Below are 15,385 nucleotides of genomic sequence, written 5' to 3'. Positions count from 1 at the left end.
TGATTTCTTCATGAAGCCCCACTTCAATTATTCCTTTATACAAAAGAAAAACCCAAGAGAGGCATTTCATCATTTGTGTACATGCATGCCCCCAAAATCTTGATTAATGCTATCTACAGTGTGAGTCCGTAGCTGAACTTTGGATGCAAGGAGAACTAGAAATGTCGCTTTGGCGACTGGTATGCCTCCGCCATAATGCATGATTTTCCCAATAGGTCTAGATACAAATTGTAGTACATGTGGACAATGTGTGATTACATTTTCACAAAATTGGCAAAATATTGAAATGACAAGTTTGTCACAAATGTGTTGAATGTTCACCTTCCTTGACCTAGGTTTAATTGGATGAATAGGAGAACATGTATCTAGGGATTTAAGGACTTTAACTTGACTTTGACCCATTCATACATTTAGGCATTGAGTAATTTTCAAGGTACAGGTGTGGAGAAAAAGTGCAATTTCTGAATTGAATAGTAAATTGTTACCATTTTCATCTGGCCCTTGACCCTAAAATTCATAAGATAATCACTTTCAGGTAGAACATGCATAATATGTACTAAGTTTCAAGATAACTTGAGCCACTTCCGAGATATGGAGGAAAAAGTTAGTTCAGCACTTTCACTCGATCTTTGACCTTTTGACCTTTGAGGCAAAAAAAGAAGAAAAAAAAAACTTTCCAGAGAATTTCTATTAGGTTACACATGCATACACTAAGTGTAAAAAAAAAAAATAACCCTGCTGGCATTGCATAAATATGAGGGAAATAGTAAAATTTTGAAGTGTTGCACTTGACCTTTGACCCCTGACTTTTGACCCCATGAACCCTACATTCTCTAGATAATCACTTCCAGTCAGTACGTATATACTATGTTCCATGAAGATACCTTGAACAATTTTCCAAGGTACGGAGAAAAAAAAAAAGTTTTAATATTTTTACTTGACCTTTTGACCTTTGACCTTTGATCTCATGACCCAAACTTTCACCAGAGAATCTTAATTGGGCAATACATGTATACACTAAGTTTCAAGAAAATATCTTCAGGCATTCAATAGATATGGTAGAAATAGTGAAATTTTATGTATTTGACCCTGACCTTTTGACCTTTGACCTTTCACCTCATGACCCAAACTTTCACCAGAGAATCTTAATTGGGTAATACATGTATACACTAAGTTTGAAGAAAATATCTTCAGGCATTCAATAGATATGGTGGAAATAGTGAAATTTTATGTATTTGACCTTGACCTTTTGACCTTTGACCTTGAGCATGTGCACCCAAAAGTTGATAGGCACAACTTCACCCCCTAATACACATACATGCCAAGTTTCATTAGGATACCTCAACAGGTTTTGATAGTTACCTTGTCCACAAAATTCATTACGGACGGAAGGACGGACGGACGGACGGACGGAAGGACGGACGGACGGAAGGACGGACGGACGGACAACCCGAAAACATAATGCCTCCGGCACCACTTCGTGGCGGAGGCATAAAAAGGTAGGGAGGGGGGTGCACGGGGGCGCCCCAACCCCCCACTTTTTTTCAAAATACATAGAAATACATAGGGTGTAACCACTTTTTTCACCCCAGAAGTGGCACCACACAGATATAGAATGTGGTTAAGCTTTTGCCTTTTGCCAGCCAATAAAACCTTGAAGAGCACATGTACGGCCTTTCTTTTTGGCATGTCAGCTGACCCCCCCCCCCTTTTTTTTGTTTTTGCTTGTTAGCTGGTGAAATCCGGAAGTGGCACCAGAAATATAAACTGGCTAACCCCTCCCCCCTCTCACTTTTAAAAATGTGGCGCTGACCGTGAACTGCTCTGGCTGTGATGTAATAGATTCAAGTGTTTCAGCAAGCATAAAACAGACAAAGCAGAAGAAATAAATTGTATCAAATTAATATGGGTGACATTGTATTGAAGGTAATCTTTATTTCTAGTCAAAACATAAATAAAACTGAAAAAAATATTCTGTTTTTGTCACGATAGTATGGTATCCATTTTTCTTTGGTTGCTGCTGTAGCTCTTATTATATAATTTCTTTTAAAGTTTTTGCTCATTTCAATCAAAACACAAAGTATATCAAAAAAGAAAAAATTACAGAGGTTGAGGAAGTGATATTGTCAATGAACATATACTTTAAAATTCTTTCTTCTTTGTCTTGATACAGACTTTGGTATCAGTCTTGTCTTTTTTTCTTTTTCTTTTTTTCTTTGGGGGGGGGTGGGGAATTTCTTTGCACTTTTCACAACACGGTGGTAGCAAGAGAAATTCTATATACGTCTACAGCATTGTGACATCTGATCACAGGAAATGCAGCCACGATATGTCAGGGAAACATTAGAATCAATATCATGCTCCAAACGTATCGCTGCCATCCGTGACTCAGTGATTTCTGTCTCTCATTAGCCACAGATACCCGCCCTGACCGAGCATGTTGCAGGCTCGTCTCAAACAAACAAACAACAAAAAAAAGCTCCCTCCTCCCGCCAAGTTTCGGTTACAGCCACAATACTGCGAGAACCGATCGCAGAATGTTACACGCCATGTATCAGGGATATGTCTTTTCAATTTTCCTGATTTGAATGGGGGGAACTTCTTTTGGCGGTGCAAAATAATCAGGAAAGTGATCGCGTTATCTTGCAGACTTGTTGATAAGTCAAGGATTTGACAATGCATGAAGCGTGAGATGGATGTGTCATTTACCTCGTACCATATTACGGATCATTGTCATTTGTCGCGGTCTTCGGGCGAGAAACAGAAGCTCTGATTCATGCTGTCAGGAAGCATAGTTACCGGTACAAAATTTTGCCATACGTAACATCTATATGTATATATCAATGTGCGGCACGAAAGGCGTGAGCCGAAAATGGCTGCATCGAATTGAATTGCACGCCAAAGTAAGACAATGCAAGAGAACGTAACAAGCAAACCAGAAAAACGAGCATCAATTTGGTGGCGAGAAAATGCGGCTCTCGCTGACAACATTTCGCCATTCATTCAGCTGGGCGCCTGGCAATACACCTTGCCCCTGGCCAAACAAACGCAATGTGTGCAACGTGATAGTCCAGTCCTTTCCGCTCTCCCCTCCATCTTACACCTCAAGTTGCACCCACCGGAGCGAACAATGCATCACCCCGAGAAATTCCAAGCAGCGCAGTGCTCGTGGGGTATTGATCAGGCTGCCATGACTGTCCATGATAACCTTGGGCACCTTTCATTCCCCACCTACTCCTCCTCCACCAACCCCATCCCCCACTCGACACCCCCCCATCCCAATCCCGACCCCAACCCCCCATCTCCTATAATTCCTGTTTGTCATTAAGAGAGTCCTTCTTACTTGCCTCCATGTTATGCTGGAAATATTGATGAGACCGAGACACCCATTGATCCGGATGATTATGCATGGATGTGATGACTAGCAATCACGGACGGGCAGCGCAGCGGTGACTAGTTTCGGGAATCCGCGGGAGGAGGGACCTCCTGCTCCCACTCGGCCAACCACCCAATGTCGATCGGTAGGAATATTTCCAACATTGTCCCCCCTCACACTCTGTAATGTTACCAACTTCTCTCATAAACTATCACCCATAAATCCACTTAATTCTCTTCCACTCCTTCAATCCTTCACTCTATCTCTCAGTCTATCTCCTATTCCTATCTCTTATTCTCTTTCTGTCTTTCACTTGCTTCTGTCATTTCCACTATCATTCTTCTTTTCATTCTCTGCCATTTTACATGCTCCTCTCTTCCATTCATTCGCTCTCTAATATGACTTTTCGTCTTCATAACTCACTTCCCTACTTTCTAGTACATTGCCGTTTATTGTTTTTATACTTTTCTCCCATTATCTATTCATAAACTATTTCTTGAAATTTAGAAACTCTCATCAACTCACCTACCAAGACTCAAAACTCCTCCCTTATAAACACAATCTCAAAACGATCCAATGGATCATCCTTTACCAGTCTAAAGACATTTGATTTCATCAGTGCTAACGTTTCACAGAGTTTCTTCCTTTAAATGCAGTGTGTAGTTATAACTTTCAAGTTCATTTCCACGGTGACCACATCAAAACTGTTCACGGACTATAAAAATCATTCAAAACTTTCACATGATCATGACATGTGGAAAGTTGATACATGATATGAGATAAAACTGCAAATATATTTTGGAAGTAATACCGTATATTTAGATATTTGGATATACTTTAAGTTCCATTAAGTCTACAATCAGTGCACCAAATATCACAACAAGACTTTGATCTTATTTCAATGCATCAATTGCTCATAAAGCTGGACGAATACAAAACTGGCAAGAAATCAAAGAACAAAAATAATGAGAGAGATGAAGCATCTTAAAGTTAATGTCTTTGAACAGGAGTAATAGACAATGATGTCCTACAATCATTACTTTAAAGCTATATCACATATAAAGAGATACATCCAATGAGAGTTATCAACGCTATTTTGTTTATAACACTAGGGCTCCCTCTTTGATAAGAAATGCAAAATAAAAACCATCACATAAATACGATTGTAAGAAACCCTCTTTAATGACTATCACACTTTGGATAGCTTTGCCCAGAAGAGGCCTCTGTTTGTTTGTTTGTTTGTTTTAAATATGTATTACACAAACCACAATGAAAATCATGTAAATATCAGACATGTTGACGTTTTTTTTTTTCTGATATATGTTGTTATCTTCTCAGCCAGTCAGAGTGAATAAACTTGTGCTTCAAAGGAATAAACAAGAATCCTCATTTTTTTTCTTGTTTTTTTTTTAGGCTTTGCACAATATGCAGGGGGGGGGGGGGCCTTTCATGTAGCATTATTTTTTTTTTCAGATAAACTGTTATAAGCTACTGAAATCCTCACATCTGACTGCCTGCGAGCAAATTTGCGTGACAAATTTGTCAGACAATACACTTGATGAAATGCACCCCACGACATTTTCATTCTATTGTTGTTGACAAGTTTATAAATGAAGAAGCACTATAACAGTGGGGAAAGACAGCTGAAGAAAAGTCTAGTTTCCAATATCTTTGTGGGTTTATCATGAGATAAACTCCTCACACACCCCGACCATGTGGGTGGGGGGTGGGGAGGGGGAGACTACACAGACAAAAGCAGTAGAGGGAGTCCTACAAACTTCTATGCCACTGAGTCATCTGCCACAAATGCCACCAGAGGTGATCCTGAACATGAAATTCATGTGGCAGGCATCTCAGTCCAAAGAACTGACTTCACAAAAGGCATAAAGTTAGAACCAGTGCTACTTACGGTACAACAAATTAACAGAAATTCTATCCACAGCAACTCCTTAAGCTTTTCTCTTCACCATCTAAATCAAACAAATTTCCTAATTCAAAGGATAGTACTTGATCAACGACAACATGCGAAGAAGCATGAAACGTACCATCAAAACAGGCTCATTCTTTATAAAAGAGGTGTAATCGATAAATCGTCGGTTGAGAATGATAAGGGCGTTAAGTTGCCACAAAACCTATAGTGTTCAAGACAACTTAACGCCCTTCTCATTCTCAACAGACGAAATCTTTCAATAATCAGGAGCCAATCAAAGTAAATATAAAAATCTACCCGACTACTCAGACCATATAGATTATCATAAACTTTGACCTAGTTGGGAGAGTGAAATTAAAAGAAAAATAGAGCAATCAGTTTAACACAGTTCTGCCAATCACTGTAAAGCTATATGCATGGAGGATAGTGGAGTGTACTATTAGCACACTGACAAACACACAAAATCAGTAAGGAGTACACATTGGATTGAGACATGCAAAACAATGAACGGAACTTCCTGATTACACACTATGTAATGTACAGGATCAAAAGGATCACAGGTTCAAATAATATCTGATCTTAAGTTGGTCATATGATGCAAATTTTGCCACCCTGGGGTACCAAATAAAAATCTGCCACTTCATTGAGTTATTTTTTTTTTCAGCCCTGAACCCTGGATTACCGGTACTCCCCCCCCCCCCCCCCCCCCAAAAAAAAAAAAAAAATGAAAATTAAAATTAAAAAAATAAGTGAAAGTGCTTTATGCAAGAAGATTCTGTGGCACTAATGCACATAAAACTATACATGAATTCCTTTTTAATCATGGATCTCGAGTCTTCCAAGGTAAATTGGATATTAAATTCTGTTCATTACAATAAGTAGAATTCTAAGAGTCAATTATTTCTTTCATTTAATACAATAATGCTGTATATAAAGTATGTGCCTTTCCTTTGCATTCCCTCAAAACCATGTAACTTTTGCAAGCTTTTTTTTTTTTTTTGGGGGGGGGGCCACCATAATCTATGAAATATTTGTAGGTAGAGATCAGAAATTACCTATTACTTCTTGCACAGATCATATGAGCTGGCCTGACTTTTTCCCTAAAATTCACTTAATGATCAAAGAAAAGACTTATTATCAGTGTAATAATGTTTTTAAAAAAATGCTGAAAAAGTGCTGAATTGGCAATGGGACAGTTATTGCTGATTGCTAAAATTTGGCTGCCATTAACAGCAATGTGTTACTGTGCATCTTATGAACACAAGACGATGTTTACAAAATGCTGTAACCCAGTGTATGATGGTACCCCGGGGTACGGCGTGCTGCATTATAAAGAAAACCCAAAGCACAAGTTTACAATCACAAAATTGGAAGGCAACTACACATAAAGATGAGACTATTACATCTTTGAACTCTTCATATTCCAAGATAGAATGCTGATGTGAGGATGTCAGAACAGAATTAGGGAAGCGAACAATAGCATATTCAGGTGTTAAAATATGGAACAATCTTTCAACTGATTTATGTTATACATCCTCTTGTGAAAAATTTTGTAAAGTCTTCCAAAAGAATTTATTGGAAGAATACACATAATTGGAATAAACTTGTCTGTTTTGTAATTCACAAAGCAAAAACTTCAATTCTAGTAATATAGGCAATGTTAGTACACTTATCAATTTTAAAATGTTAATCTTGTACATAGTGTAAATACACTTGTCTATAATGTAAATAATTTTCTTGTTGAATTTATATATTCTTCTTCTGTATTCAAGGGCCAACGTCCACTAGCGTTGCTATTTGTTGGACCCTTTTACCAAATTTGTAAATATGTTTGTACTTTCATATTCATATAGTTGATAAGTTTGATTCTATACTTTCATGTCTTGTATTCCTGTTAACTGTATCATTATTATTGTATTCTCAATTATTGTTTAAATTATCTGTGATTGTAAACATGAACTTAAAAATTTGGTAATAAATCATTCATTCGTTCATTCATTCATTCATGATCTTTCCATGCTTATCTCCCTAAAATCAAGCAAACTAAATAGACAGATCCTGTTTTTCATCGTATGAAGCATATGACACGGACAACTACGACTGTGCTCCCAAATAGTCCACCAAATCATTTGAGTAGCATATATTCACAGGCTTGTCAATGGTTAGGCTTACAATCAGAAGATGATTCAAACGTTTATTCAAACTTTCTCTGTGACTTAAGTGCTTAAAGCAATTTGCCAGGTAAATTCTGTGCAATTTCACCTTACAAAACCCCTCATTAAAAAAAAAATATATATATCATTAATAGGCTTTTGGTAAGTTTGAATAACAGTCACGCTATCATTTGCGACTGTGGAGAGAAAGAATCTGTTTAAATTTTGCTAAATATTATTTGTTCAAATGTGTGGCTAGATTTTTATCAAACAGACAATTTAATGAATGCTGCACCATTCAAGAAGCACTTTTCGAAGAGCAACACCAAGCCGCTAAATTGTAGATTCAGTTGTTTCGCGAACATGTTGATGTGTTGCTGTGTCTATCAAAGTGTTTAAAGCAGTATATCTATCACTGTTGTTTTGAGAATCCCCATTTTTCTCTACCTTGCCCATAGTGGAAGATAAACCGACACTCTTTCTTTAGTTGCAAATCATGAAAATCCTGGTCGGACCGTCGGCATTTGTTTCTTTCGGATAGATTAAGGCATGAACCACATTGCTCACATCACCAAGGTCTTCCCGAATCAATACTCCTGCAACCGAATAGCACTGACCAGAGCAGAAAGAGCACCAGCGGTGGGGAAAATGAGCAAATTTCAACAGTCGGCGGGGCTGGTCTCTGCTACGACTTTGATAACTTCTATGGTTTTTTTTCCCTCCCCAGCTAGGCATATGGTATCTATTTCCACTTATGCATTCGTATAGTCCTACGATTTCAAGGAAGATGTCGGGTGACGAGTGGAAAGAGTTCTGGTGTTGTCAGGTGTAGGTGCTGCATTAGTCGTCTGTCCGTATCATGATATTTGAAACTGGCGCATTTAAATTCGGCGCTTTTCTTCTGCCCGCTCATTTCCCGTCTTGTTTTTGTAAGTTCTTCCTCTCTCACTCTCTTTCTCTATCTCTTTTTTTTAAAAGCCAATCACAGAGTTCCTGGCACCAATGTGGTTTGACAGCAACACCGACCTTCCTCGCACCCTGTAGCACCGTGCTGGGGTCTCAATATCTTCTTGGAAAGGACGCGATCGTAAACATCGTTGGCCAAGTGACAATGGGGCTCGCTTCTTGCCGCGGCCACCGAGCAAACTATCGCCCTCAACTATGACCTGGCCGCGCGATCGGTGTCAGCGGGCAGGGCTCTCCACTGCCTTGATCGCACCCCGCACACCGACACGTGGGAGCAAGGGAGCCATCGATACCATGTCCTCAAGTAATTGAACCTTCAACACACGGCACTGTCCTAACAACGAAAGCTTGCAAAACAAACTTATTGATTTTCCTCCAATAGAATTGGATGCCTACCCAAGAGAGATAACCAAGTGACCATAAAAAAGTTTCGATATATGTACATATATATATATATATATATATATATATGAATAAACAAGATTTTTCCAAAGAATTACATATGCCAGAGTTATCAGACTTGACGACTTTCAAGGAAGAGTAATGGGTAACTTTATATTGGGTCACCACGAGGCTGTGCAAATTAGCAGCTAACTTTTTGGACACTCGTCTTTCACGCAGTATGATGTAATTTCTATCAACACTTTGGACGTCGCCCGGGAGAGCCAAACATGTCATATTACCGCGCCGTGTCGAGTGTCGGTCATTTGCAATGCATGTCTCTGGAGGCAACGTACATTAGTTGGCTTTGGCAAACTACAGAAGAAGACGGCAAAGTTATCGATATTTATCTCCTCTTCTCTTTCACAGCACGAGGGCGCTAATGAAGGGATAATTACTGAGGATGTTGCAATAAATTTGAGGGATATTTTGAAACATTTCAGCTGACAAAGTACTGCACAGAAATGAGAAGCTAGAGAGAAATGAAAATGTTCCCGAAGGAAGCGAAGCTGGACACAAGTGAAGGCGTGAAGCATATCCAGTGGCAAGGACAATTATTGGTATAGCACCTTACGATGAAACAGAACTATCCAAAACCTTAAAGAATCAACATGGCGAGTGTGCTTGACTTGAGATATCAATATTTCAGTCTTGATGGTGTCGTTCGGGGGTGGGGGGTGGGGGTATGATGACAGTGTCAAAAAATCAGTTTGCTGTAGAGATGCGATTACCTGTTAATGCCAGAGAGTGACTGCTTCCGCCGGCCACGCTGACCACATTGCTGTGCCGGGTCATCATGAGCTGAGGGGTCAGCACGTCGTCACGACGACTTCCGCACGGTCGTCCCATGCCCCATACGTAAAGCTCCCCAGATGCTTGAATTGAATGAAAGAGGGATGCACACAGGAAGGGACCAGAAAAGCAATTCAATTTACTGATAAAAGATTTTAAATTATTAATACATAAAGTCAGCCAAGAAAAGATGCTACCAACGTAGATAGGGTCTCTAGAGCAGACGCACACCAACCTGAGAGCAAGTGTTCAATTAAACGGAGAGTGACTTATTTTGCTTTATCTGCTTCATTCCTAAGAATAGACAACAGAATTGTAGCAGTCAAATATATATTAAAGATGAGAAAATCAAGCAGTTCCTAGAGACTACAAAAAAGACTTGAGTTTCTGTACAAGAATTTCTCACTAGCCCAGGAAAATAAATCAGACGTACAATCATGATTCACAATGATAAAGAAATAAAAGTAAACCAAATTCTTTCTGTAAAAAAGAAATACAACAAAAACAAACCAGCTATTCATATTTTGAAACGATGTTCACTGGAAGTAAACAATTCATATATATGAATGATGATTGAATTGTTACAGTAACCTCAAGATTATAAACTTCAAATAATCATATCTTCATCTTAAATCACATGCAATATACATTTTCCTGCATACAAGGAGAAATGTTGACAGAGAGAGAGAGAGAGAGAAACTTAGCAGCAAAATCTTTATTTTCAATTTGCCCTGAACCTTAACATCTGAAAATCTGACTCCGATTTGGAAAATAAAAAAATTGGCACAGTGAAATAGTAGGCTGCGAAGACGTTTTAGTTTAGCTGTAGGTTTTACTGAGCATGCCCACATGAATCCACTAAATCATTGATTTTGGATGAATTTTACTCAAAATGGGAGTGTTTTATTCCTTACCTGTCTCAATAAAAATGTACCAATATAAAAGAGCCAGTGAGGCGAAGTTTTATTTTGACAAGAAATGTCCACAATCATGTACTCTGACTTCTGCTTAGCAACGTATAATTATCTAAAATATCTAATTTCATTCTTTCATAATACAAGTGTGTTTCTTGGCGAATGTGATGATATTCAATAGCATGGCATTAACATACAAATGACTCAAAGGTCTGAGAGTGATAACAGAAATTGTGTGCATAAAGTAACTCTTGGTTAGAAGATGGGTAAAATAATTCAGTTTTCTGTTTTTGATTACCTTGGCAATGACCATTTTAGACAAGAAAATCTAATGAAACAAAACAAAGAAGAGGAACTTAACTTTGTTGAAGCATACACTGGCAACACATCCACATATTCCTGGGAGGTTTTAAGCACTATTATTTAGCTATGTACAGCGTGGATATACTTTCTTTTAATGCAGATCTACCAACTCTTCCATAGACATTACACTCAATAAACATGCAGTACATGCAATAAGAAACATATCCAAGACAACAGTGTAAAAATTATTAAAAAAATAAGTGGAAAAACACATAACAAAACACATGAACATAACAAAATACAATGCATGATGAATAAAGACTGTCAGTAATTCAACAAAATGAAATGGTCAACACCAAACTATTGTGGACGTCTACATTACAGCATTATTTACATTGCTGCAAAAGTTATTAAACAGCTTCAAAACTCGGAGTGAATGGCCAAAACATGATATACAGTATCCCTTCTCTATTTTTCTTGCTAATCACAATAACAACAACCTGCATCATATTTCTGTTTGTTCCAACAAACACACCATCCCCTGTTACATATGAATGGTTATACATTGTGGAGAAGACCCGTACTTATTTCCATACTGTGAAAACAAATCCCGACCAGTGCCGGGACCCCGACAAGCAAACACAGAAGAGGCTGCCCTCGCTTGCTGGCGCACAAAGAAGATTCGCAAGTCGGAAATTACGCGAAATTACAGGAAGAAAAACAAGTGTATCTCTTACCAGTCAGGACTATCATATACACAATCCCTTCATTGGAGGTTTGATTCCATTTTGTTCCGAGCAATCTAAATTCAGACTTTTGGGGGTTTCCACTTCGGGTTAACGATTTTGTGTCATTTTTTCCTCTCTCTGTCACTCATTCAGTCACTCATTTTCTCTCTCTCTCTCTCTTTCTCTCTCTAACTCACTATTTCAGTAGAGCTGCCACATACTGGGATATATTTGAGGGGGCATTGACCTTTCACTCACAGGAACTCATTGTGCCCACTGAGAAGTTCCCAGTCCTGATTATTGCAAAGGATTCAATGCAGGTTGAGTGAACTCTAATACTAACAAAGATGGAGGGGGGGGGGGGGTGTCAAATAAGGGGCTGACTCGCTGCAGGTTCTCTGGGCACGAGGCAAAATGAATATCATTCATAATAAGAACTACAGGCTGGCGACGCAGCTTTACACACGTCGCCCCATGATGTCTCACAATTCTTTTTTTGTTGTCTTCTGTTAAGCGTATGTAATCAAGGAGCAAAAGTTGGATTCTTGCCTAACTCTCTGACAAGCTGACCAGCTACGGTACAACAAGTAGGATAATCTGACTAACTCTACGACACGACTTCCATTCATGAAAACTAGACCGTACACTTCACACAATCACCACATCTTAACCCATACACTGATGAATATATTAGAAATTAATGGCAGATTTGAAAATGTGTATGCTACAAAAATACAACTGCAATCAAACATTAGCATGCCAATGTTCCTTTAATGTTTATAAGCATACCAATATTTAAAACAGGTAAATTTGTTGAAATATCTTTTTTATGATGAAATCAGAAGGTTGTATTACATGCACAAAAAAAACAGTACATGCCAACAATATTCAGCCCGTTGAGGATGAGTCCCGAGTATACTCTGGCAGGTGTCTATGGGAAATGCATGTTGTAGCAAAATCAAACCATCCTTAACAGGTTAAAAAAACACTTCAAATCACATAATGACTACAATAGAAGACTATATGATCTGTTTAGTTTGATTCTGTGAATTACACTGATCCTATCCCTTAACCCATTGAGGACAGGATAATTTTGCTACAACACGCATTTCCCATAGACCCCTGCCCAAGTATACTCGGGACTCGTCCTCAACGGGTTAACCTATCAACTCCCCAAAACAACAGATCTTTGGTTTGGCACTGTATGTTTTTATCATAATTTTCATCATTCATTGGTGATAGATATATCATAAGGTAAAATGTATCATAAGGATTTTAAAAAATATTTTTCATCATAGCTCTTTGTTTTTTATATATGATTGTTTATTCTGGTTACAGAATTATCAAAAGTCTGCAAATTACTACACCTAGAATTGATCCCCATATTGGCAACACATTCTGAAAGATCATAGTTTAAAATTTCTCCCCAGACCTGCCAAATTTTCATAAATTCCTCTCCGATTTTGGCAACACATTCGAGAGGACTGACATCAAAGTTTCTCTCTGAAACTGGCAAATTTTATCAAATTTCCTCCTGATCTTGTGCAGATTAAATGAATCCAATCAATCTATCAAAATTTGATCTAAGATATAATAATTACACACAGTAAAATTCAAATTCAGAGGTGCCAATTTAATGGTGTTGAGATGACAACTTTTGCTGCAAATTAACAAAAGGATTTGAAGGGTTGATTAAATTGATTTGGATGAAACTGAATCGGACATCTCACCTGTGACTGCAAGAGAATGGCAAGATCCACAAGCTACCTTGACGACCTCCTCTGGGTCCTCCAGTGGCTTGGGAGAAACAACCTCGGATCTTGCACTGGTCCCTAGCTGACCAAAGCTGTTGGCTCTGATTGGAATATCATTAAAAAAAGGACAAAATAACATAAAAAACCAAATTTGTTATGTACTTTTCAAATAACAGAAGGAAATGGAAGTATGATAGACCACAGTCATACGGCTACCCTAGGCTAAAGCAGCCACAAGGACAAAATCTCCAGCAATATAAATGTGATGACCGGTGCAGAGAATTTCAATGTCCAAAAATTTAGAACTTTTGGACATTGAACTCTGAAAAATTTCCGATATGGCTCATGTGGACACATGAACATAATTGTTGTTGTCACATGACTGTAAATCTATGTCCAGAAAATCCCCTCACTTATCTTATCAATAAAATATTGCTACTTTGACATTGTATTTGTGAGTTAAGATAGACTTAAAGGCTATAAGTCTTGAGACATTCTACATGCAACAAACAGTCAAGTTCTTCTTTTTCCTTTCCTGTACACACATTAACAGGAGGTGCAAGACAAAGTATACATGTTACATGACCTATACCATTTTTTGAGGCACCCCCAGGATATTGTATTTAAATTCAATGATAAAATTCAAGCAGCAGTAAATCTCTTGGTCACATGTAACTAAGGGCAAGGAAAGATGTCTAAGTCAACACAAGATTGCTCATTTGATAAGGATGTGAATGGGAAGTATGACCATAATGCTTATTTTTTCCTGTCAAACTTTATATTCCATTTTCACAATCTTGCTATGGAGACATGATTGCCATTATATTTGACATATGAAGAAAAATTACACATTAATAACATTTGATGACTAAAAAAAAAAATAATGGGAAACGCATTTCAAGTTAACAGCCCATTTTTCAAGATCTTAAATCATGAAATAATGAAATTTTCCCCAGAAACATAAACTAACATCAAGAACTCTTGTGTAACATAATAGCCAAGATTCCCTGTGGCTGTAAAATGAGAAATTATCACATTTGAACACTAGTTCATATTGTTTTTTAAATCCCTAATACGTTCTCTCCAAAAAGCCACAATTTCATGTCAATTTCTTGTGCAAGCTCCCTATTACAACCACAAATCTATAAATGTTGCAATAATCTGTGAAATTACTCATAACCTGAGTCTTGATTTTGGAAACGATGGTCAGGTTTGCAATTTTTAGAATATTGTATCATATTCTGGAAAGTGATCATGAGAATGGGAGATCAGCAATCATGCCTGGTATTAACCCAAAAGGGTGCACTTTTCAGAACAGATGGGCAAAGAAAATGCACCAGAAAACTTGAAATACAGACAGTCCAACTACTACATGGTGGAAATTAGTGACAGATGAAGCAATTCATGGATTATTAGGATGGCTTTTATATTCTTGCTTATCCTGTTTGTTTAATACAGTAACTATACATGCTGAATATTTCACAAGGTTTTAATTTCATGTATTTTGCAAGTCAGATGCTATTTGCAAATTTACAAACATACTAAAATATGTGACCCGCTACAACAAAAGGATCCTAAAGTCGCTGACGGCCGAGCCGAGAAAATTGAGTTTCAAGTCACATCATCAAAATTGGTCAAAACAATCGGATTTCTGTTTTTGGCATAATTTTGTAGTGTAATGTTTTGTCCATCATATGCCGAAATTTCGAAGCTAAATGCTGAAAGGAAAGGCAAGAAATTAGCGTTTTTCTGGGCCATAATTTTCCGACTTTCAATGTAAGAGAAACGTGTCCGAAGATTTGGATTTAGCGCCGCAGCTACAAATATGTAGACGTCCGCCCCTAGCAACGAGGGAGTGATCTTATTGGTCAGTGCGTGGCATCCTGATTACCAATTGGTGGTGTGTAGACCGCTGGCGCTAAGCTTGACTGAACATGGCTGAGGTCGCTAGTAGGAGCGTGCCTTCTATTGTCAAGCGGTGAAAACTGTCTCGCCTCCCCATGACCACGATAGCGTCGGAAGGACAAC

At 38.1% G+C, this 15,385-nt stretch overlaps 1 protein-coding gene across 1 annotated transcript in view; it reads right to left on the bottom strand.

The window, feature by feature from the left end:
* LOC139744876 (secretion-regulating guanine nucleotide exchange factor-like) overlaps positions 1–15,385 on the bottom strand; it is a 154,810-nt gene that overhangs the window by 118,734 nt on the left and 20,691 nt on the right. The window contains exons 6-7 of the mRNA XM_071655287.1: positions 13,334–13,458; positions 9,598–9,741 (exon numbers count right to left, since the gene is read on the bottom strand). Coding sequence (XP_071511388.1) covers positions 9,598–9,741; positions 13,334–13,458 — 269 coding nt within the window. The remainder of the gene's footprint in view (positions 1–9,597; positions 9,742–13,333; positions 13,459–15,385) is intronic.

This window comes from Diadema antillarum, unplaced genomic scaffold, assembly GCF_040938485.1.
Source record: "Diadema antillarum isolate AM-2024a unplaced genomic scaffold, OU_Dant_1.0 seq00001216_RagTag, whole genome shotgun sequence".
Lineage (NCBI taxonomy): Eukaryota > Metazoa > Echinodermata > Echinoidea > Diadematoida > Diadematidae > Diadema > Diadema antillarum.
This window is presented reverse-complemented; position numbering and strand designations above follow the sequence as displayed.